This window comes from Mustela nigripes, chromosome 1 (assembly GCF_022355385.1).
Source record: "Mustela nigripes isolate SB6536 chromosome 1, MUSNIG.SB6536, whole genome shotgun sequence".
Lineage (NCBI taxonomy): Eukaryota > Metazoa > Chordata > Mammalia > Carnivora > Mustelidae > Mustela > Mustela nigripes.
In genome coordinates this window covers 237,879,755-237,901,565 of record NC_081557.1, presented here as the reverse complement: position 1 = coordinate 237,901,565, position 21,811 = coordinate 237,879,755, and the positions used below count along the sequence as shown (strand labels likewise).

Genomic DNA, 21,811 nt, shown 5'->3' with positions numbered 1-21,811 from the left:
ACTTGAGGGAGTCCTCACTGAGCATATACTCTGCGGAAGACCCAGTACAGAAAAACGCAAAAAGAAACCAGGCTGTGTTCTTGTTCTCCATGAAATTAGGATCTCGCAGAGAGGGAAGATGGTCACCAATTCTATGATGCATATAATTCTAGTTGCTAGAACAACTAGAAGGGGCCAAACGAGAGCAGCAGGAATTCCAAAATGTCATTTTCGAGGTTTGTGAAGGATGAGTGGGCTTTTCCGTAAACAGAGCTATTGGGATGGTAGCAGTGGGTGATCCAGGAGGAGGTGGAAAGGCAGAGATGTATCGTGGGAACAGCAAATAGTCTATTTTGGCCAGAACATAAGATACCTGTCACAGAGCAATGGAGGCAGGGGTGGGAAGGCAAGTTAGGGTCCTTTTTTGGATGCTTTTGAAAACCAGGGTAGAGACGTTGGAAGGAATTCGTGGAGAGTATGGCTACGTTCCTAGTTGTACTTTTAGAAGAAGAATTTGACAGCTGCATGGAGAGGGGAGGTGTGAGGAGCAGAGAGATTAACTTTTGATTAACCAGGGAGGGGGCTAGGGCGGTGATGATGGGAAGGCGAAGAAAAACCCACAGCAGACAGATCCAACTAGACTCAGGCAAAGGCAAGAGAATCTTGTCAAGCACCAAATGCTGGCAAATTAGACTGGGACACCCACTGCGTCCAGCATTTAAGAAGTCACGATTCTTCACAGGAGCTCCAGCTCTAAGCTGCGGAGCCGCAGCAAAACTGTAGGAACCAAAGCCCAGTTTCGAGAACAGTGGAATTATTTACTGCTGACGCAACGCAGGGAGATCTTTCTTTCAAGGAATTGTTCGATTAAGTGATTTAAAAAAAAAAAAAAAGCAAATGATTCATGGCTCTGGGAGCAGGATTGAGGAAAAACATTTTGAGAAAAGGAGATTGCTGACTCTTTTGCCCTGATCATGTCTTCTCACCATATTTTTTTTTTATGAGTCACTTGTTCAAAAACAGCTTTTTGGATGCACCCATAGAGTTTCTATAGGCCTCCCTAGGGTCCCAGGATTCATTCATTTTTTTTTTAAGATTTTATTTATTTATTTGAGCGAGAGCAAGGAGAACACAGGAGCAGGGGCAGAGGGAGACAGAGAAGCAGACTCCCCGCTAAGTGGGGAGCCAGACATGGGGCTCAATCCCAGGACCCTGGGATCATGACCTGAGCCAAAGGATAGATGCTTAATTGACTGAGCCACCCAGGAGTCCTGCTAGAAGTTTATTCCTAAGAAAGTCTCAGTGATGCTGATGCTGCTAGTCAGGCTGGCGCATTGTTAAGTCTCATAAATTTGGTGATAGAAATAGTATCAACTAATTGAAAAGACGTATATAGAATATGGACGAGAGCAGTATTCAGAAAGTTCCATCCTTCTTTTTTGCTGATAGACTCTAAGCAGATGGTTATTTAACTTGACTTGTATATGCCAATTCATGGAGAAGAGTTTTGTGCAACCTCAATGCTTGCCACAAAGAGGTTTCTGCCTTACAATTGTCTTTAGAATGCCAGGGTCTACATAGTGAATGAATTGATGCTTTAATATGGGTATTCTGGCTTTCTTTCCTTCAAAGCCAGGGTCTCAGCTATGCCCGGCCTTCCTCAGTGCACTCCAGCTCCCCTTCAATGCTTACAGCCAGGTAGGAGCTGGAGTGTACCACCTTTGCTGTGGTTTCTCTGTCCTCCGTGACATCAGGAGTGCCCATCATCCTTCTGGAGAACTTGCCTCTTGTTACCAACTTGAAGAAGAGGCATGTTTGCCCAGGAATGGCAGCCCAGTGATTCTTTCAGGAATAGCCTCAGGGGTGGACTGTTTCATTTGCAGGGGTGACAGCTTCTCCCTGAGAAGCTGGTATTAGACTCGAAGTGATTATCTGTACCTGTGTGACGTCTGATTGCGTCCTGAGAGACTGCCGGTTTCTCCAGGGCCTTTGATTAGGGAACTCCCAAGGGACTCTAACAGAATGTTTTCATTTCAAAAAGAAACCCATTACAACAAAGCTGTTCAGTAGTATCCTGCTAAGTAAAATCAGGTGACATTTGAGGTATTTGTTTAAAGTCTGAGTTCTTCTCTGCATACTGCCAGACTAATTAACTGGGTGACAACCGTAGCAGGTGGTTTTGGCTGAAACCACAGAAGAGGAGTTTTTTGCATTTAAAAGAAAGAGCTGTTCAAGCACCGTAGGATAGACAAGCCATTCTCCTAATTCTGCCAAAGCAGGCATCACCAATCATCTCCACAGCGCACCTCTTGAACTCTGATACTCTAGAGGTATAAAGTAAGTGTACCTTGGCCCAAGGAAGCTAAAAGCTCCGAAAAGGATGTGGCATAATTTCTTGCTTCCTCTTAAGCTGGTTGGAGCTGGGTCAGAGGAGGTCAGGGATTAAAAATAACTGTGTTGCTATTTCAGTCACCAGCATAATACATGTGATATGGCTTATGTTAATTGTTCTTTGGTTGGATGTTTAGGAACTACTTCCGAACTAAAGACAACTGTGAATTATGTGATTGACTTTTATCCTTGGCCACTATTCAAGCCTTGATTTTGTACACAGAAACCTTTTTTATGTTGTGAGCTGGTTTTTAACTTCACCAGAATTCTCTATTATTCCCTGTGTCCTAAAATGGGTTTGGCCTCCAGTCTGAAGAAGTTACACGCTTCTAGTCTTTATTGCTGGGTTCTAGTTTTATATTTCAAGAACAAAAGAAAAAAAGGAAGAGGAGGTTAAAAACCTTTTCTTAGTTCTTATGAGTCTCCAGGTGATGCTGATGCTGGCTGGGGTCCCTAGACTACCAGCTGAGCTTCGAGAATCTGGTACATTCAAAGAAATGTTACTGTACTTGACTAGGATTCTAACTCAGAGTAGAGACATAAAGGTAATTTCTACTTTGATCAGTCCAGGCCACTGTAACCTTCAGAGTAAATCAGGATCCATCCAATGGACAAAAGTCAAGTGAAGTGACTGATAACAATGTGTGCTCGTCTGGGCTTATAGTCAGTGGAACTTCATACATGGCTAGTGAGAGCATGGACTGCAGATGATTCTTAGGGAAGTAATCCGGTCATATCTGTTAAAAGTTCAAACACAAATGCCCTAGAGCCAGCAACGCCCCTTTAAGGATCATGTCCTATAGAATACAGCCATAGAAATATATTTCAGTGTTGTTTGAGGTGGTAGGAAAAAAAAAAAGGAAGTCAGAATTCCCATTAATCGGAAGATAGTCAAATACGTTCTGATAACAGTTTTTGTGTAAAACAGTTCTTTACAGCTGGACTGGAATAGCTATGTGCTTATCTCAGGGATTTCCTAGGGCCAAGAGCGGAACAAGATAGACCAGCTGGTGATTTGTAATGTGCTGTCTAGGGTTTGAAACTCCCCCTGGTGGCACCCAAGACCAGCTTCTCTGCTTAGATTAAGGGTTGTGTATTTGTATCAATTGATGGCTCACTTGGTATAAACTGTTACATAGTCTGCCTTGGCTAACTGGGGCTGTAAACGACCCCTTGGAAACTTTTCCCCAGGCTTCCTTGAAATTGAGATTTATCGAACATATCTTGGAGATTCGAAATACGTGTCCTAGGTGGATATGATGAAATGTCCCAGGAAACATGTATGTCCCTGGAAACTGTGCCTGGAAGTTTCTCGGACCACCATGCTATCCGTTTTCTGCTGGATCACATCCTCTGTCTTGATGACACTTTTTGTGGGTCTGTCCTATAGAATTTTATGAAACTGTTCGGTTATCTGACTCATTGTAATGGACGGTCCCTATAGTGTTTTTTTTTTTTTTTTCAAAAATGGGTCATCTCTGCTTTGTCGTGAGAACATCTATGACATGTTAAGTGGAAAACCAAGCTGTAGAGGAGTAAATTTGTAGAGGAAAGAAAACAAAAGTCCCTGTGTTCATGTTTGTCTAGAGAAAGGTTTGTGAGGATGCACCAGTTAGTATTCCTCATGTTAAGAAACTAGAATGAGGGGCGCCCGGGTGGCTCAGTCGGTTAAGCGTCTGCCTTCAGCTCAGGTCATAATCTCAGAGTCCTGGGATCGAGCCCCGCATTGGGCTCCCTGCACAGTGGGAGCCTCTTCTCTCTCTCCTGCCTGCTTGTGCTCTCTCTCACTGTCACTGTCTGTCCCCCTCTCTCTCAAATAAATATATAAAATCTTTTAAAAAATAAATAAAATTTCTTTGTCATGTAAATTTTTCAGCAAGCCCCATTTCCCTTGTATCTCTTCAAAAGTGAATTTTCAGGAAACGTTTGGGTGGAAGCAGAGAGCCTCTATCCCCAAGAGGTGATACAGGAGGGCAGGTGAACTGAGAGAGAGGGAAGTGCAGAAAAGTCGGTTAGGGGAAGGAGGTAGGTAGGTTCAAATGCACAGGAAGAAGTGGTGGTGGCACCTGGGTGGTTCAGTTGGGTAAGCATCCTGGGGTTTCCTGCGCGCCAGCCTGCTTCTCCTTCTGCCTGCTGCTCTGCTACCTGTGCGTGCTCTCTCTCTTTCTCTCTCAGATAAGTCAATAAAATCTTTAAAAAAGTGATGGGAGCAATGTTGAGGGGAAAGGAGCAGCAGGGAGGGAAAATGGAGACATGAGGCAGATCTGAAGGATTGTTTATGGTACTGCAGAAGGTACCCCAGGTTTCCACCTTTGTTACTGAGCAGGGACTCCCTGGCATGGGCTGTGGAGTTTGGCAAGCCTGTTAGGACACCTCCGTCCTGTTCAGGGGGACCCAGTACAGTGGTTCGGGCTATTTTTAGATGTGAACTAACAAACATCTGCAAAGCAGCAGCATTTCAAGGAGGGCTAGTTCATTATTTTCTTTTTTGAAGATTGATTTATTTATGTTAGAGAGAGAGCATCAGTGGGGGCAGGGACAGAGAGAGAATCTTTAAGCAAACTCCCTGCTGAGCGCAGAGACCATGAGGTAGGAGGCTCGATCCCAGGACCCCGAGAATGTGACCTGAGCTAAGAACAAGAGGCCAGAGTTTAACTGACTGAGCCACCCAGGTGCCTGGGGAGGGCTGGTTGGGATTACAGATCTAGAAGCTGTGGACTGGAACTGACATCATAGGATACTCATGTTAGTGCATCTGATGTTACATAAACATTTCCAACGGCTCCCACTGGAACCATTTTAGGAACTTACAAAACTGAGTCTGTTTTAAGCAAATGATTAAGTAGTTCATTGGCATCTTTTTAGGTACCGTTTTTATTGAGTTATAATTCAAATGCCATAAATTCATTATTTTCAAGGATATATTTCAATGTTTCGTGTAGTCACAAAGTTATAGACCCATTACTGCTGATTCCAGAATATTTTCATCAACCCAGAGAGACACATATATGTAAGCATTCATTCCCTACACCCCTCTTCCACAAGCTCCTGACATCCATTAATCTATATTCTATATCTATGGATTTGTCTATTCTGGATATTTTATACAAATGGGATCACATAATGTGTGGCCTTTTATTGTCCAGTTCTTTTCACTTGACATCCCCAAGGATTCATTCATGTTGTAGCACCTATCAGCATTTCATTCTTTTTTATGACTGAATAATATTCCATCATTTGGATATACCCCATGTTATTTAACCATTCATGAATTGATGGACATTTGGGTGGTTTTTACCTTTTGGCTATTGTGAATAATGCTACAATAAATATTTGTGTTATTATGTAAACATATGTTTTTAGTTCTCTCGGATATATACTTAGATGTGGATTTTCTGGGTCATGGTAGCTCAGTGCTTAACTTTCTGAGGAATTGCCAACATGTTTTTCTAAATAGCTATTTTAAAAAAAAACAACACTGTGTGCATGTATTCTTAACATAGGACCTACTGGGAGGCAGAGTTATATCTTTAGTAAGTCTGTGTAACTATTCTTGCAGTTTCATATGATCTCCCAAACACACCAGTGGATCCAGTTTTCCATCCAGCAAGGACTCACTGAGCACCTTTTGCATCACGGTGTTGTTACACTGGGAATTGAGCAGTGACTAGAATAGAGAATGTTCCCATTGTCACAGATCTTACAGTCTGGGGCACGAGATAGTCCTTACATAGCCCTTTATGTAAGGGCTATCTCGTGCTCCAGACTGTATAGTATATAGTAAAACTGCCTCAAGTGCTCTGAAGGAAAAAGTGCAATAAGCTTATTTAGACTTTAGGGTAGTGGGAAAGGAGTGGGTCTCACAATATGTCCCCTGAAAGCTGAAGATCTAGAGTTTAAGTAGGAGTTACTTAGATGAGGATGGAAGGAAAGAGTGTTCCAGTCGTGGAAACATGCAGTTTTGAGACAGGAAAGAGCATGTTGCTTTCACACAGAGCTATGGGTAGGATTTAGGGGGAGAGGAAGGAGGTAATAGCAGAGAGTAGGCAGGAGCTGCTAATCAAAGGTCTTCGAGGTGCTTTGACTTACTTCATGAGCCAGGAGGAGACAGTTGAATAGTTTTGATCAAGGAGTGACCTAACCTTGTATAGGAATATATGTAAGGATGTGAGGACTGACACATTGTAATCCATAGTTGTACATTATATGTAAAATCATTATGTGGAGAGCGCCTGGGTGGCTCAGTGGGTTAAGCCTCTGCCTTCGGCTCAGGTCATGATCCCAGGGTCCAGGGATCAGAGAGCCCAGCATTGGGCTCTCTGCTCAGCAGGGAACCTGCTTCCTCCTCTCTCTCTCTCTCTTTGCCTACCTCTCTGCCTACCTGTGATCTCTGCCAAATAAATAAATAAATAAATAAATCGAATCATTATGTGGAGTCACTGGAGCTATACTGTAGAAACTCAATTTGAAAAAGATCAAGAGTAAATGTGGGAAACTAATGGTCAAGCCAGCTGGGACACAATGGTTGCTTGAAGTAGGAGTGTTGGTGATGGCGGTGGTGGAGGAGATACAACTTGGCAGAATTTGAGATGCTTAGGGAAGGAAATCAACAGGAAATTTTTAGTAGTAAAAAATTTTTCCTGATTTTCTGGGGCGCCTGGGTGGCTCAGTCCATTAAGAGTCTGCCTTTGGCTCAGGTCATGGTCCCAGGGTCCTGGGATCGAGCCCCACGTGGGGCTTCCTGCTCAGTGAGGAGTCTGCTTCTCTCTCTCTCTCTCTCTCTCTCTCTGTCATTCCCCCTACTCCTTTGCACGCTCTCTCTCACAAATAAATAAAATCTTTAAAAAATTATTCATGGTTTTCAAAAAAAATTTTTTTTGCAGAAGAGTTTAAAAAGCAAAGAAATGAACAGTGAGGCATATGACCATAATAAAACCACCGCAGATCACAGTATGGCATCGTTAGTGAAAGGAAGTTAAGTTTCTTAGGAAGTATATTGTTATAAAAACAAGAAAACCCTACCCAAACTAATACATGAATTCAACAAATTTATAAGATGACAGGGTCATTGTATGAAAGTTTAATTCATATCTGTATATTACCAATGGCCAGTACAAAATGGAGTAAAAATACCACTTACGGTATAAGAAAAGTTTACCAAATATCAGTAAGTAAATCTAATGAAAGACCCATACCCTGTAAACTGCAAAACGTATCTGAGAGAAGTTAATGGAGATGTAAATAAATGCAGTGATACAGTTTTGTCCCTGAGTTGAAAGACTCACTCAAAATCAAAATCCCAGGAATCCTCAAATCCCCAAAATTAATGATTTGACTCTAAAATTTATATGGAAATGCAAAGAACTTAGAGTAGCCAAACAGTATTTAAAAAGAACGGGCTTTCTGCTCAGCAGGGAGCCTGCTTCCTCCCTCTCTCTCTGTGCCTGCCTCTCTGCCTACTTGTGATCTCTGTCTGTCAAATGAATAAATAAAATCTTTAAAATAAAATAAATAAATAAAAATAAAAAGAACAGAGTGGACAACTTACCTAGTTTCAAAACTTACCATAAAGTTAGAATAATCAAGATGGGGTATATTGACGTGAAGATACGCAAATTGATCAGTAAAATACAGAGTCTAGAAATCTATTTACTATAGCACCATGTTAATGTAATTGGGAAAAGTCAAGTCTTTTTTTTTTCACTTTGAGAAATACACGTATTTTTTTCCTCGAATTTTAAATTCCAGTTAACATTCAGTATATTAGTCTCAGATGTAGAATTTAGTGATTCATCACTTACATACAAACAGAATCTCAGATGCATTTGTATAAGTCAATGTATATGAAATGCAAGACTAATCTATGGTGACTAATTTATATTTGCCTCTGAAGATGGAGGGATGGATTTTAAAGGAGCATAAGGGGTCTTTTCGGAGTTTTATATCTCATTGTGAGTGGTGGATTCACAAGTGTTTACAGTTTTCAAGACTTAAGAACTGTACATTTTGTTATACCTCAGTCAACAAAAGAAAACCTCGTAAGCGTGAGCTAGACAGTTGCCCTAAATAAGGGAAGCAGACCTGGAATGAAGCCACAGGAAGCCATGAACACAGTGATAGAATGGTAAGCCCCTGGAAAGAGGCAGCCACCCCTCTGGTCCAGGCATGGGTGGGAATTGATGGACCTGCTGAGCTTTCCAGATAAGCTGATGTCTTTGTTTTCATGCCACATCTCAGTTGTAGAAATATTGGACAACTGAGTTTTCAAAAACTTAAGTATTTCAGTTGGGGGTATGTGTACTAATATGAGATAGAATCAGAAATAAAATAAATGGCAGTGAAGGGCTCTACCTACTGTTTAAATTTTTCTAATTTATAGTGCTGCAAGGTCCTACTGGGTATTTACCCCAAAGATACAGATGTAGTGAAAAGAAGGACCATCTCTACCCCAATGTTCATAGCAGCAATGGCCACAATCGCATAACTGTGGAAAAGAGCCAAGATGCCCTTCAATGGATGAATGAATAAGGAAGATGTGGTCGATATACACTATGAAGTATTACACCTCCATCAGAAAGGATGAATACCCAACCTTTGTATCAACATGGACGGGACTGGAAGAGATTATGCTGAGTGAAATAAGTCAAGCAGAGAGAGTCAATTATCATATAGTTTCACTTACTTGTGGAGCATAAGGAATAACATGGACAACATTAGAAAGAAAGGAAAAGTGAATTGGGGGAATCAGAGGGGGAGACAAAGCATGAAAGACTGTGGACTCTGAGAAACAAACTGAAGGTTTTGGATGGAAGGGAGGGTGGGGGGTGGGGTGAGCCTGGTGGTGGGTATTAAGGAGGGCACATATTGCATGGAGCACTGGTTGTGGTGCATAAACAATGAATCTTGGAACATTGAGAAAATAAGATAAAAATAAAAGGGCAGGGGCGCCTGGGTGGCTCAGTGGGTTAAAGCCCCTGCCTTCGGCTTGGGTCATGATCCCAGGGTCCTGGGATCGAGCCCTGCATCGGGATATCTGCTCAAGCGGGGGGCCTTCTCCCCCCCCCCCCACCCCGCCTGCCTCTCTGCCTACTTGTGATCTCTGTCTGTCAAATAAATAAGTAAATCTTTAAAAAAATAAAAAAATAAGAGGGCAAATAGGGAAATTAAATAAATAAATAATAATAAAAAAATAAAAATTACCCTAAAATAAACTAATTAGATTTTCCTAAAAAATAAAAATAAAGTGCTGCAAAGTTTAGCACCATTATTGACAGTGTCAGTGCATCTTGGTTAGGGTCAGACAGAGCAGCATTTGGCTAGCTGTCTTTGTTGAGTACTGACCATACGGTAGCTACTGGGGTAAGCTGTTAAAGGACAGAGTGCTCTCATTTATTCTTTATTCTTGAACACAACTAATTTTGAGGAAGCCACTGCTAAGCAGCGGCAGGCGACATCTAAACCCCAAGGCTCTTTTACTCTTTTTCTCATGCCCTGACCTTCTCATGCTCAGGAAACAACATCAAAGAGCAGGTTTATTCCTGAGATCAGTGTGGTAAATGCTGTGGGGATTTGAGTTTTGTGTATTAGAACTTTTAGATGCCTGTGGTTCCAATCCTTGACCCATAACTGTATGATACTGTAAAAACTATAAACTTTAAAGTAAAAGTTATAGGTATAGATACTATATTGGAAATATTTTAGTGTTAGCACTTCAACTTGGAATTATTATTATTTTTTAACTTAATGAAATTTATTCACCAAAACACACTGTAGGATATTCCTTGTTGCACTTATTCATTTGGTTAACAAGCATTGGAGTGTCTTCTGTGCTAGGGGTTTTGATATTGAGTTTCTATGAGAAGATGAATAAGACAGAGCCCTGTGCTCAAGAAGTCTGAAACACAAATAGATTGCATTTACATTAAAATAATTTATAATACTGACCACAAGACCAGTGTCATTAATGTTAGATTTGCTATTTAACATTTGGAGATAATTATCATCGTGATTTACTTCAGAGGGCTCAGGCTTCAACTTTTCTAATATCAAAAGAAACTGAATCTAATGTTTTATACCTATAAATTATTCATCCTGCAAATATTTACTGTACAACTACTTTGTGCCAGGGACCGTGCTGTTTCCAGGGTATGTAATATTAAACAGAGCAAATCCTAGCTTTGTCTTCAGGAAATTTACATCTGGTTAATTTGTGGACCAACTTTGACTTATTCCTTTTCTTAAGTACTAAGTGCTCTAAAGGTATACTGAAAAATTTGACTGCTGTGACACAGTAATAAAACACTAATAAAAGACCCCTCTATCCTAATTTAATAGTATTCTCTTCTTTCATTTCTTCTCTGTAAACCAAATATGGAAACTTCTGCAATTTTACATTATTCTAAAGATGAAGATGCAGATTCCTTATCTGTTTATGTGTTAAATTCTTGCTAACCAATTTGAAATCTATTTCTCTTGTGCTTGTAAATCCTTTAAAAAAATTGCTACTGTTACGACTTCTGAAATAGTTTTTAAGCTTGTCACTCCCTTTTCACATCATTTTTGTGGCTCTCTCCTCCAGCTGTGGCCTGTAAGTTCTATGTACTGAAGAAAGCCCTGGTATCACCAATGAGATTACCATCTATTAGTAAAGTTCCATTGTGGGATCTAAAATGTGCACTGGTTTTTCTAATTCTTTGTATAATTTTATACATCTTTGCTGTCATAAATAATTTTTAAACCTGTAAAAATTGCTGCTAGTTAATTTTTTTGAGGCTATCCATTTAAAATGATCATTTCCTCAGAGGCAGGCTTTTGGGAAGTAGTAAAAATGTTATTAAAAATGTCACCTTTTCTCTTTCCAGTTTTGAGAAATGGTGCTTGGGAAATTGTGCACTGGGAAAAGGTATGCATTGATTTTTATTTTGTTCTAGAAGAATTGCATAGATGTGTACTCTAATAGATGTGATTTTTGTATAAATAATATTTGGAACTCTCTGTTTTTCATAGGATAATTTTGAGTACTGTTTTCATAGATTTCATTTAGCCATGAATTTTTTTGTGTTGAAACTTTTTGCTTTAATCATCTGCTGTCCAAATTTAAAAAAAAAAAAAATCAGAGTTCTGAAATTTCATTTGAAAATTTGATTTCAAATTCCTGTATTATGGCTACACCTTCATAATTCCTTTTTTAAAAGAAGCTTGCTAAGCAAACATTATTTTCTAATGAGCTGGAAATCAGTTTCATAATATCAAGAGGTTAATATGCTCACAGGATGTGTACCATGGTTAGTGAACTGAGTCATAATTTTATAAGTGTTATTATCTAGGTGCTTTTCAGACCTCAGTTTCAAAAGGTAAGCCACTGTTACTAGTTCTCCTTAAGTCCTGGAAGACCATTAGCTCTGGTCATTCACAAGCGAATATTTTTAACTTGGTGAGACTTTTGGAGGCAAGTCCACTCTCCCTGAGGGATTTTGTTTCCTGAGATTGCTGGGCACAATGAAGGTGTGATACAGACAGCATACTTGCCCTCCAGTATTTCCCAGCAGGTTAAAGGCTATGCCCTTAATACTGCCTTGTGATATTCATAGTTACCTTGTATCCCTGCAGGAATAGGATTCCCTCTCAGTTAATTGTGTTTTTATTGATTTTAAATCAATGGCCAAAATAGAGATTGACATCTCCCTTTCTGTATGTTTGGAAACTTATGATCTCTCTCTCTCTCTCTGATCTTTGACATAAAAGTAACAAGGAGGAAAATACCTTGGTTGTGCTTTCCCTATTTCTGTGATAGTCTCCTCTCAGAGAAGCAAGGTAAAAAACGAGAAAGCTCAAAAAGCTGTCTCAAAAGAGGTTTCCTTTATGCTCTTCTTCGGCTCTTGTGGATTTAAACATTGTAGACGACTGGTAGGATATAATCAAGTACGGCGAATTGTATGGTAAAGGTATTTCAGTGACTGGGATTGTTTGAGTAATTAGCATAAACACATATCCTAATAAACTGATGTAACAGTCTCTTACCATCTACCCAGAGTGCTTGTTCAGAAAATAAGCAGTCATAAAGTCAGGAGATAAGCATCCAAAACTTCGCTCTTAAATTAATTTGTTAGGGAGTGCCTGGGTGGCTCAGTCAGTTAGGTGTCTGCCTTCGGCTCAGGTCATGATCCCGGGTCCTGGGATGGAGCCCTGCCTCCAGCTCTCCGCCCAGCGGGGAGCCTGCTTCTCCCTTTGTCTTTGCCCTTCCTCGCTGCTCATTCGTTCTCTCTCTCTATTTCTCTCTTGTCAGAACATCTGATTTTTCTAATGTCTTTTTTTTTTCATTATTTCAAGACCGAGTGGATTATTGTAACTCTTCCAACTTTTCGTAGACAAAAATTATTACCAGTCCATGATTACCCATACTGCTAGGATTCTCAGTGGTCTTGAAGATCAATGCCACACCTTACCTGGGCATCCCACTTTGAGAGGCAGAGGGAAAAAATTTAGAGTGCCTCCAAAAGTCACCCAACCAAAATGAGCTTATGTTACTTAACAATTGGAATTAGATACTTAATTAAGTAGAATAATAAAATTGGTTCAATGATGAATTCAAGATAAATATTCAAAGATTAATAGCATTCTTTGCAGGCAATATCAAGTTAGAAAAATACAAGTGAGAGATCTCTTTCTTCATGGCATGGTGATGCTTAGAAATAAATTTAAAATACATACATGACCTTTGCCAAGAAAACATCAAAACGTTGGATGTTTAAGATTCACATAAGTGGGCAAATATGCCTTACTCCCAGAAAAACTAAAAACACCAATTGTTCCAAAGTAGTGATATAATATAATCCCAGAGAAATTATTATTTTTTCCTCAAGAGTTGACTAAATTATTTATCTTAATTTCAAAAATAAACAATTGAGAAAATAGACTATTTTGGAAAAGTGAACTGTGTGCAGGGATGAATAAAATGGAGGGCAAAAGTTATTAAAATTGTGTGGATCTATTGCAAAAATAGGCATGGATGAACAGAGTAAAAATAGAATGAAAAAATATTTTCTCCAAAAATAGAGAAAAGGGACTAGGATGCTCTGACATAAAACCCATTTAATATGTGATACAGGAGAGAAAATCATTGATTAAAGAATTATTTAATAAATGATGTTGGGATCACAGATTTGTAGTTTCAGGAAATAATACAGTTTATATCTAACTCACATCCCATGCTAAAATAAATTTCAACTGGCTTAAGTTAAATGTTAAAACATTGTTTTTGAAAAACCTACAAACAGAATAAGAACTTTAATATATATTTGGAGAAGAGGAAGATCTCACGGTCTCTGGAATTTGAACATATAAAATTTAAAACAAATATACAATAGAAACTACCGCTAATAAGTAGGCAACATATGGAAAATAGTTGTACCAAGTATAACAAAAGACTGAAACTGCTGTCATATAAATAGGAAATAAAAGTTGGCAGTTAGCAAGAAGACACATAATAAGCAGCCAGACTCAGTATAATATTCCACCTAGTAATGAAAGTGGCAAATTTAAACAATATTGATGTCTCATTGGCTATATTTATTCTTTACTTGAGGATTTTTGCTTTATGAACTATTTCATTCACATACTAATGTGAATTAGCAGTTTAGGTCATCATCCTGAGAACCATAAAAATGGGATTCTGGGAATTTATCCCAAGAAAAATAGTCATAATGTAAGGGGGAAAACCTGTACATGTACGAGAGTGTCTACTGTAACTTTATTTGTAAAAATGAAAAGTTAGCCTATGTGGATATTCAACAATAGGGAAAGCATTTTTTAAAGGATGACATTCTCCATTCTGGCATATTTTGTGACACATTAAAGCTATAATTTCAAATACTGTGGCATCAGAGAAAAATTTTATACTGTTCATTCAATAAATATGCATTGAGTATCTCTGCCAAGCAGTGAACTACCAGCAGCTAGCAAGACATATGAAGGTTCCTGTGTCATAAAATATAATCATAGGTGAAAAGAACAGAGCCATGTATACTAAGACATCAACTAACGTACAAATGGTTTCCTGGACACTAAGCGGACAGACGTGAAAGCAGACTTGCTTGTTGGGTTAGCCAGAATGTGGGGCAAGTCTTTTCTTTAAGCTTATGTCGTATTTTGTGCAATTAAAAATAAAATCAATAAACCAAAACCAAGAGTCTGATCCTCCTGCCAAAGTAATATGATAAACCATAGTGCAAATGGGCTTTAGTTCAGGACTTGCTTTCTTTGTTTTTCTCATGTGTGGCTACTGTGGCCGCATTTTAATGGTCCTCAGAGGACCTTCAGATTTGCACAGGGTACATCCAGCCATTCACAGATGGGCCTACTTCAGCTCTCAGACATGAATGGTTTATCCCTCCGGTTTTGCCCCAAAGCCTTCCCTCTGTTGTATAAGGTTAAATTGCCAGTGTCTGCTTTTCCAAGAAGGTTATCACAATTACAACACCCCATATAAGCCACTGCTTCTCCAAGCTTGACAAGTCAGCTACTGTCTTCATTGTCCTTAACCACCAAGGCCAGCCCTTCAAGGTGAGATGCTGCTGAGACCATTCCCAGGCTTTGGAGACAGTTGCAGGTGGAGAATTTTGGAGGAATCCACGCAATGTGGCACGGAGTGGTGGGCTGTATGCAAGTTTCAAACTCGGCTTTAGTGCATGAAGTTTGCACCCTTAAATTTATTTCTTCAGATTAAGAATTTACATCACCAAAAATTCCTTAGTAAGAATAAATATGCTGGGGCGTACAACTGGACAAAGATTTTGAATCAGTCTATTCCATTTGAGAAGCCTACCCTTTTACATAATCCTCAGTTACAGGTGCTCCTGTGGTGATTCGAGAAAGCTCCAGGCAAGTAGCCTGAAACCCTAAATACCTCCTTAATTCAGTATTTGGGGGACTAACACTGCTTTGTTGTGTCATTTCTCCACTGAGAAGATGTGGTCAAGGAATTTTTGCCATCTCAATTTCCCTTCTGTCTGTTACTCTTCTGCACAAACCAGTCGGGAAGAGGTGAATGCCACATTAGGAGCTCAGAACAGAAAAGAGAAAGAGAGGTACCTGGATATGTTCGAGAAGTGATCTAAAACCTAGGCATCATAAGCGAGGAGCAAGTAAGTTCCCAGCTCTCCTCATACTCCTGCAAGAACTACTTCAGCTCTCTGTAAGCCTTTCCCAGGCCACTGAGTCCTGACATTAAACCTTATAAGGTGCTAATGGCTTGTTTTTGTCTTCAGCTCAATGACTACAAGCCTTGCTTTTGTCTTGAGAATGAATAAAGATGTTAGGAAAATAGCAGGATCAATTTGGGATTTTTTTTTTTTACATCTAACCAGTAAACTCTTCCACTATAATGTAGACAAATATCCCAATTTTATGAAGCATCTCGTCTAATTAGAGAGCAATCCTGAACACACAAGAGGAGATTAAAGAACGTGTAAGAGCAAGTTGCCTGGGCGGCAGTCTCTAAACGCTCCAGTGGCCTGACACTTCTTGATCCCAGGTGTTGTCAGGGGACTGTCCCAACGCATTAAAGTCCAGTTTACCCCTGTACTTGCTGGATGGTGGTGGTGGTGGTGGTTTTTTAATTTCCCAATTTGCCCTGTTTTGAGGGAGGAGATGTATGATTCCAAGGTCCCTGGAAATTTGTCAATTTCAAATCATTGCAGCTAAAATCTCTTTGGAGGGGCATCTGGGTGGCTCAGTGGGTTAAAGCCTCTGCTTTCCACTCAGGTCATGGTCCCAGGGTCCTGGGATGGAGCCCCAGGTTGGGCTCTCTGTTCAGCAGGGAGCCTGCTTCCCCCTCTCTCTCTGCCTGCCTCTGCCTGCTTGGGATCTCTCTCTGTCAAATAAATAAATAAAATCTCTTTGGAATCCGAGCTTCCCTACCCGAATAACCAACATACGAACCATAGACTACAAGACCCCCTCCAACCTTCCCCAGCGTTCTTCCCCCAGATATGTAGAGCAGACCCGGTGGGCTGCCTCTGAAAGAGTGGTGTTTTTTTTTGGTTTTTTTTTTTTTGATGCCCACTGAGGACACAGTTCTGACCTTCCCCCCCAGTAAAGTGTTGTTTTGGGATTCAGGAAAAAGTAAGGAAAGGAAAGAACAAAAAGGCTTTAACAACAACAACAATAAAGGCTTTTCTTCTTTGGATTAAGTATTGAAACTTATTTGTAGGTTTATTTGGCTACTAAGAGAGAAGGCACTTCCGTGATACAGTGCCAGCGGTTATCAGTATAACTTGGTTAAGTCCTTTCTTAGTTGGAGTCCTATTGTTTGCTTAAAAGCTCTGGACAAGCCTATCTCTTGAATCACTTCTAAAGAGTTTCTGGCCTTATTGCATCTTCGTCTTTAGGCCATGCTCACAAAAATGCTACCAGGTAGCAAAACCAGGAAAAGATTAGGCTGGTTTATTTTTTGTTGTTTTTTTTTTTTGTTTTTTTTTTTTTTTATAAAATACAGGGACGCCTGGGTGGCTCAGTGGGTTAAGTCTCTGCCTTCCACTCAGGTCATGATCTCAGGGTCCTTGATTGAGCCCTGCATCAGGCTCTCTGCTCAGTGGGAAGGCTACCTCCTACTCTCTCTCTCTGCATGCCTGCCTCTCTGCCTCCTTGTCTGTCAAATAAATAAATAAATAATCTTTTTAAAAAAACCAATATCAATTACTATATTTACTTATGCACAATCAGGCTTTGCAGACAGTCAGATAGAGGTTTGAGGGTAAGATCTTCCTGTCACTGTGATGTTAGGCAAATCAGAAGCTAAGATTCCTTTCTTCCTCCCTAAATTGTAAATTATAACTAACACCTATTTCGTAAGGTCATCTCATGAGGAGTAATAATCATATGTATGAAATTTGGTTTTTCTGGTTACATTGAGATTTCCTTAAATAGGGTAAAAATAACACCAGGTAAGTTCCTCCTTTTTATTTTTATGTCATAGAGAGAGACTATGAGAAGTTGAGATGTTGATTAAGTGGATGAAATAGGTGAATTTATTAAGAGAAGTCATCTAGTTGATTAAACAAAAATACAGTGTTCATAACTTAAAGGACTGCCTCATCCTTGCCCTCACTCCTAAATAACTTTATGCTATTTTATGTAGACGTGTGGTTCTTGTTTGCCAGTAACCATTTTTTACTGTATTCTATGCTTAAGTACAGTGGGTTGTGTATTTGTAACAATCTTTCAATGCAGATAATTAACCAATTCCCAGTTTTCTTTCAGGTAAATGTTGGAGATATAGTTATAATAAAAGGCAAAGAGTTTATACCTGCTGACACTGTACTTCTCTCATCAAGGTAGAGATACCTACTGATGCTCAAACAGTGTAGAGGATGGTTTCTCTACCCTGCATTGACCTTGTGATTTCTCCAAGGAAATAAGGAATAAACGAAGAATTTAAAACCTCTTTCATGATTGTGAATGAAACATTAAAAAAAAAAAATCAATTGGTCTTAACGGATTCTTTCATGCTTGCCATATAGAATAAGTGATAGGTACTATATTGTGTAATTCAAAAGTTTTAATTACGGTTAAGAGTCTACTCTCTCTGGATATGTCCAGATCCTTTTCTGTGGACCACTAACTCCTAACATGTCCTGTCATTTCTCGTATATAATACATGGATTGGGTTATATTGATTTTATCTTGCAATCCTTGTTCATGATAAATTTCTTCATGATGCATTCATATATCCCTCCAAACTTCCTTGATCTTTATGGTGCATTAGTACAAGGAAATGGATGAATGATTTCTTTTTTTTTTTTTTTTGTCATCATACCTTTGAAATGACATACTCTTCCAACAACAACAACAAAAAAAATTGTTTTGCTTTTTTAAGTTCTGTCTATGGCTGAATTTTAGATAATTTCTATTTTATTCATCTTTAAGATAGTCATGAATTAGTATTCAGAACATATGGCACTGTTAACCTTTAAAGAATGTGATTTTCAAATGGTTTGGGATTTAAAAATTGTAAAAGTAGTCCTAATATAAATTAAGAAAAATGTTTTTTTTAAATATCTTAGAGGTTGTTTATCATCATTTCCTTGGACAGTTTTATTTGTAAAATCCACATATAAATATGGACAGTGTCCTTTTTTCAAAATCTGTTTAATCAGGTCATTATTTAAAGTGATTAGATTTATAACAAGTTAGTGAAACTTAACTGAGCAAATAAGAGTTATCTAAAACTGAAGTAGAGGTGCCAGACCACACGTGCCTGTGAGAGAATGAGCTTAACAGTCAACTTACTGTCGTTCACATCAGGTACTAGAGAAAGCTTTGCTCAGGAGGTTACAGAAAACCAGGGTTTTTCTTAACCTGGCTTTGTGATTTTGAACAAAACAGTTAATCTCTCAGGCCTTGATTTCACATCTTTTAAAAATGAGGAAGATTGGGGCACCTGGATGGCTCAGTGGGTTAAAGCCTCTGCCTTTGGCTCAGGTCATGATCCCGGGGTCCTGGGATCAAGCCCCACATCGGGCTCTCTGCTCAGCAGGGAGACTGCCTCTTCTCTCTCTCTCTCTCTCTTTCTGCCTGCTTCTCTGCCTATTTGTGATCTCTGTCTGGCAAATAAATAAATAAAATCTTTTAAAAAAATGAGAAAGATGGAGTAAATGATCAAGCTCTAATAGTTTCTGACTCTCCTTTGTATTTAAATTTGGTAATCTTCTAAATTTTAAGAATGCCTAGCCAAAAGAACCACGTGCCCTTTATGCTACTAAGTAAAAGGCTGATAAATGCAGTAGATGAATGACTGTCTCAATTTCATCTGACGAAGTTCAAAATGATAGTGAAGCACTCCAGCAATTTAAGAAAGTAAGGATGTTCTCCTGTTTAAGTGTGTCATAGAGACATAACTTACCATGGAGAATATCATGTATATGAACCATGACAATATTTTTTTTTGTATGCTCAGAAGTATGAAGATAGTTGATTACATTTCCCCTGACTTTCTACTTAATTCTGAAAGTTTTAAAAATATTTTTCGGCTGCCCCTATCCAGCCCCGAAAGTTCCCAGAAAGCTCCATGCTCAAATTTCTTAAAGTTTAGATCATTGTTATAGGAGTCATTTCCCAACATTAAAAACATTCACTGGTGGCTTATAGCTACTGTAGTATGTACTATAGATGTGGTAGATCAAAATGGTGTCTATATCTTCTTTTTTTTTTTTTTTGAGATTTTTATTTTTAAGTATCTCTACATCTAGTGTGGGGCTCAAACTCACAACCCCAAGATCAAGAGTCTTACACTCCACCGACTCAGCTGGCTAGGTGCCCCAGTATTTTCTCTAGCTTAATAGAGCATCCACAGAGATTAACTTGCTCCAAAGATCATTATTTTTTAAAAGAGTATCTGATTCATTGCATTTAGTTATTTAATAGAATTCAAAGTACAAAGCCTCTACAGTCACATATTTCTATCTCAGTGCCAAAATACCCACCTTCAGGTTTGTTTTTTTGTTTTGTTTTGTTTTCTCAAAGGTATTGCATTACACTTGTGAACCTACATTAGCCTTATGAAATAGGTAGATGTTTTTGACGTCATTTAACAGAAAGTGGAATCTTGACCTTAAGTCCTATTTTTTTGCCATTTAAGTAGCTAATGGGTAGGTCAATTTTGAGATACGTAATCCCTAATCTGATAACCCTCATTATGCCACGCTGGCCGCTATCAGAAGAGGGACATGGTGATTCTCGCCCACAGGTGAGCACCATTTAACAGTGAGCATAAGCAACAGTTTATAATATTTTAATTTCCAAATATTTTTCAGTTATTAATTACTAATAGTGCACCCCCTTTGAGGTAGTTTGAAATTAAAGCATGAACATTGTTGAAAGTTAGTGTGTCTCATTGGTTTTTGCTTTGAAATGAAGAAACTGAGGTTTTAATATCTAACAAACAAATACATATATGAGTTTAGAAAGTATAAAAACAGAGAAAAGTAACTCAAGCTGTTAATTCAGGTCCACGTGGGTTCCTGACGTGTCTGTTTCATACCCTCTGGAAAAGCTTTCCTGCATTCAAAGACTTACCCTCCCAAGACAATGTATCACCAAGACTTTGTTAATTATTGAACAACTCAAAAGGCTGCAGTTATGCCTTCTAACATCCTAAGATCCACATCTTTATAGCTTTGCGTTAAAGTTAATGCAGTTAACTTTGAAAATGTTTTGAAATTAGAAAATTTCTAATACTTTTTTTTAGTGTGTGGGTCGACATAGGGAGGACCAGTATAGTATACTTGGTTTCTCAAAAGCCTAAAACATGGTTCCCATAATTCTTTCCTTCTTCGGTAGGAGTAGATGGCGTGAGAGTGAGAAATTGGAGAAAAGAAAATCTATAAAATAAGTAGCTCTCTATATAAAATTATGTTTTTATTTGATAAAAGAGTCTTGTGAATAAACTTCAAAACCATCAAAAGTTTCTACATTAAAAACTGAAAATTGGGCTTAAAAGCAAGTAATCCTTGACTATGTCATGTTTTCTTGTGCCTTTAGACCTGATCAAAATAAATTTTGAAAAAATTGGCATTAGACATTTTTATTAACATGTATTATTTTCTATAATAATTTCAAACTTTCTGTCTCTTTTGTCCATTTGTTTGGTTTTTCTTTTTTCTGTTTTTCATTTTTTTTTCCGTTTTAATTATTTTGAACTGGGACCTGTAGGTGGCAGTAGGGGAGATAGTGAAAGTGACCAATGGGGAACATCTCCCAGCAGATCTCATCAGCCTGTCCTCAAGGTTAGAACCACTGAGTCGTACAGGATGTGTGTACGTGGATCCTCACCCTACAACAGACAACAATTACACCCAAAGATGGTTGAACTCAATGTTGCTTCCTTTAAAACACAAAAATGTTTATACATCTTGGAGACAGACGTTTCACTGATATTTTAAAAGCCTTTCATGAATATGGTGTTGGATGCTGTTTGTCCCTTGAGGGGCCAGTCAGCTCCTATTGTTAGCAATAGGAGTCTATGAGGCATGACTGTAAAGGTAGATTTTAATTTCCTGTACATCATTAACATATATTCTTATTTAACAATATGCCTAAATACTAAGGCTGTGCATAACACCTCTCCAGGATACTGTTTTGAACAGTGTGAAGCTTCCCATGAAATGAAGCTACTGAGAAATTTTGCCTTATTCTTATATTTGAAATTTTCTGTAAGTCCTATGGAACCCCTTCAGCAATCATGACTGTAATTTGGGCTCATTTAGGGTTTACAGAGGACCCCCTGCACAAAGCTGGATGTCATACATTTTGTACTGCATGCTTTGGGATCCATTTTTATCCTACTTGTAACAAGTGACAGAGTGCATGTTACTGCGATCAAGTCCAGCTGTCTACTGGTGTCTGTATTGTGATATGCATCTTGTTTCATTTCTCCACTTACTAA

General features: G+C 38.8%; 1 protein-coding gene across 3 annotated transcripts in view; it reads left to right on the top strand.

Annotated features, from left to right (window-relative positions):
* ATP8A1 (ATPase phospholipid transporting 8A1) overlaps positions 1 to 21,811 on the top strand; it is a 234,470-nt gene that overhangs the window by 50,727 nt on the left and 161,932 nt on the right. For 2 of the 3 annotated variants that reach the window (XM_059383321.1, XM_059383304.1), the window contains exons 6-7: positions 11,232 to 11,272; positions 17,629 to 17,702. In XM_059383321.1, the coding sequence (XP_059239304.1) occupies positions 11,232 to 11,272; positions 17,629 to 17,702 (115 nt within the window). Of the gene's footprint in view, positions 1 to 11,231; positions 11,273 to 17,628; positions 17,703 to 21,078; positions 21,153 to 21,811 lie in introns of all 3 variants that reach the window. The other variant, XM_059383312.1, reaches the window with a different exon arrangement.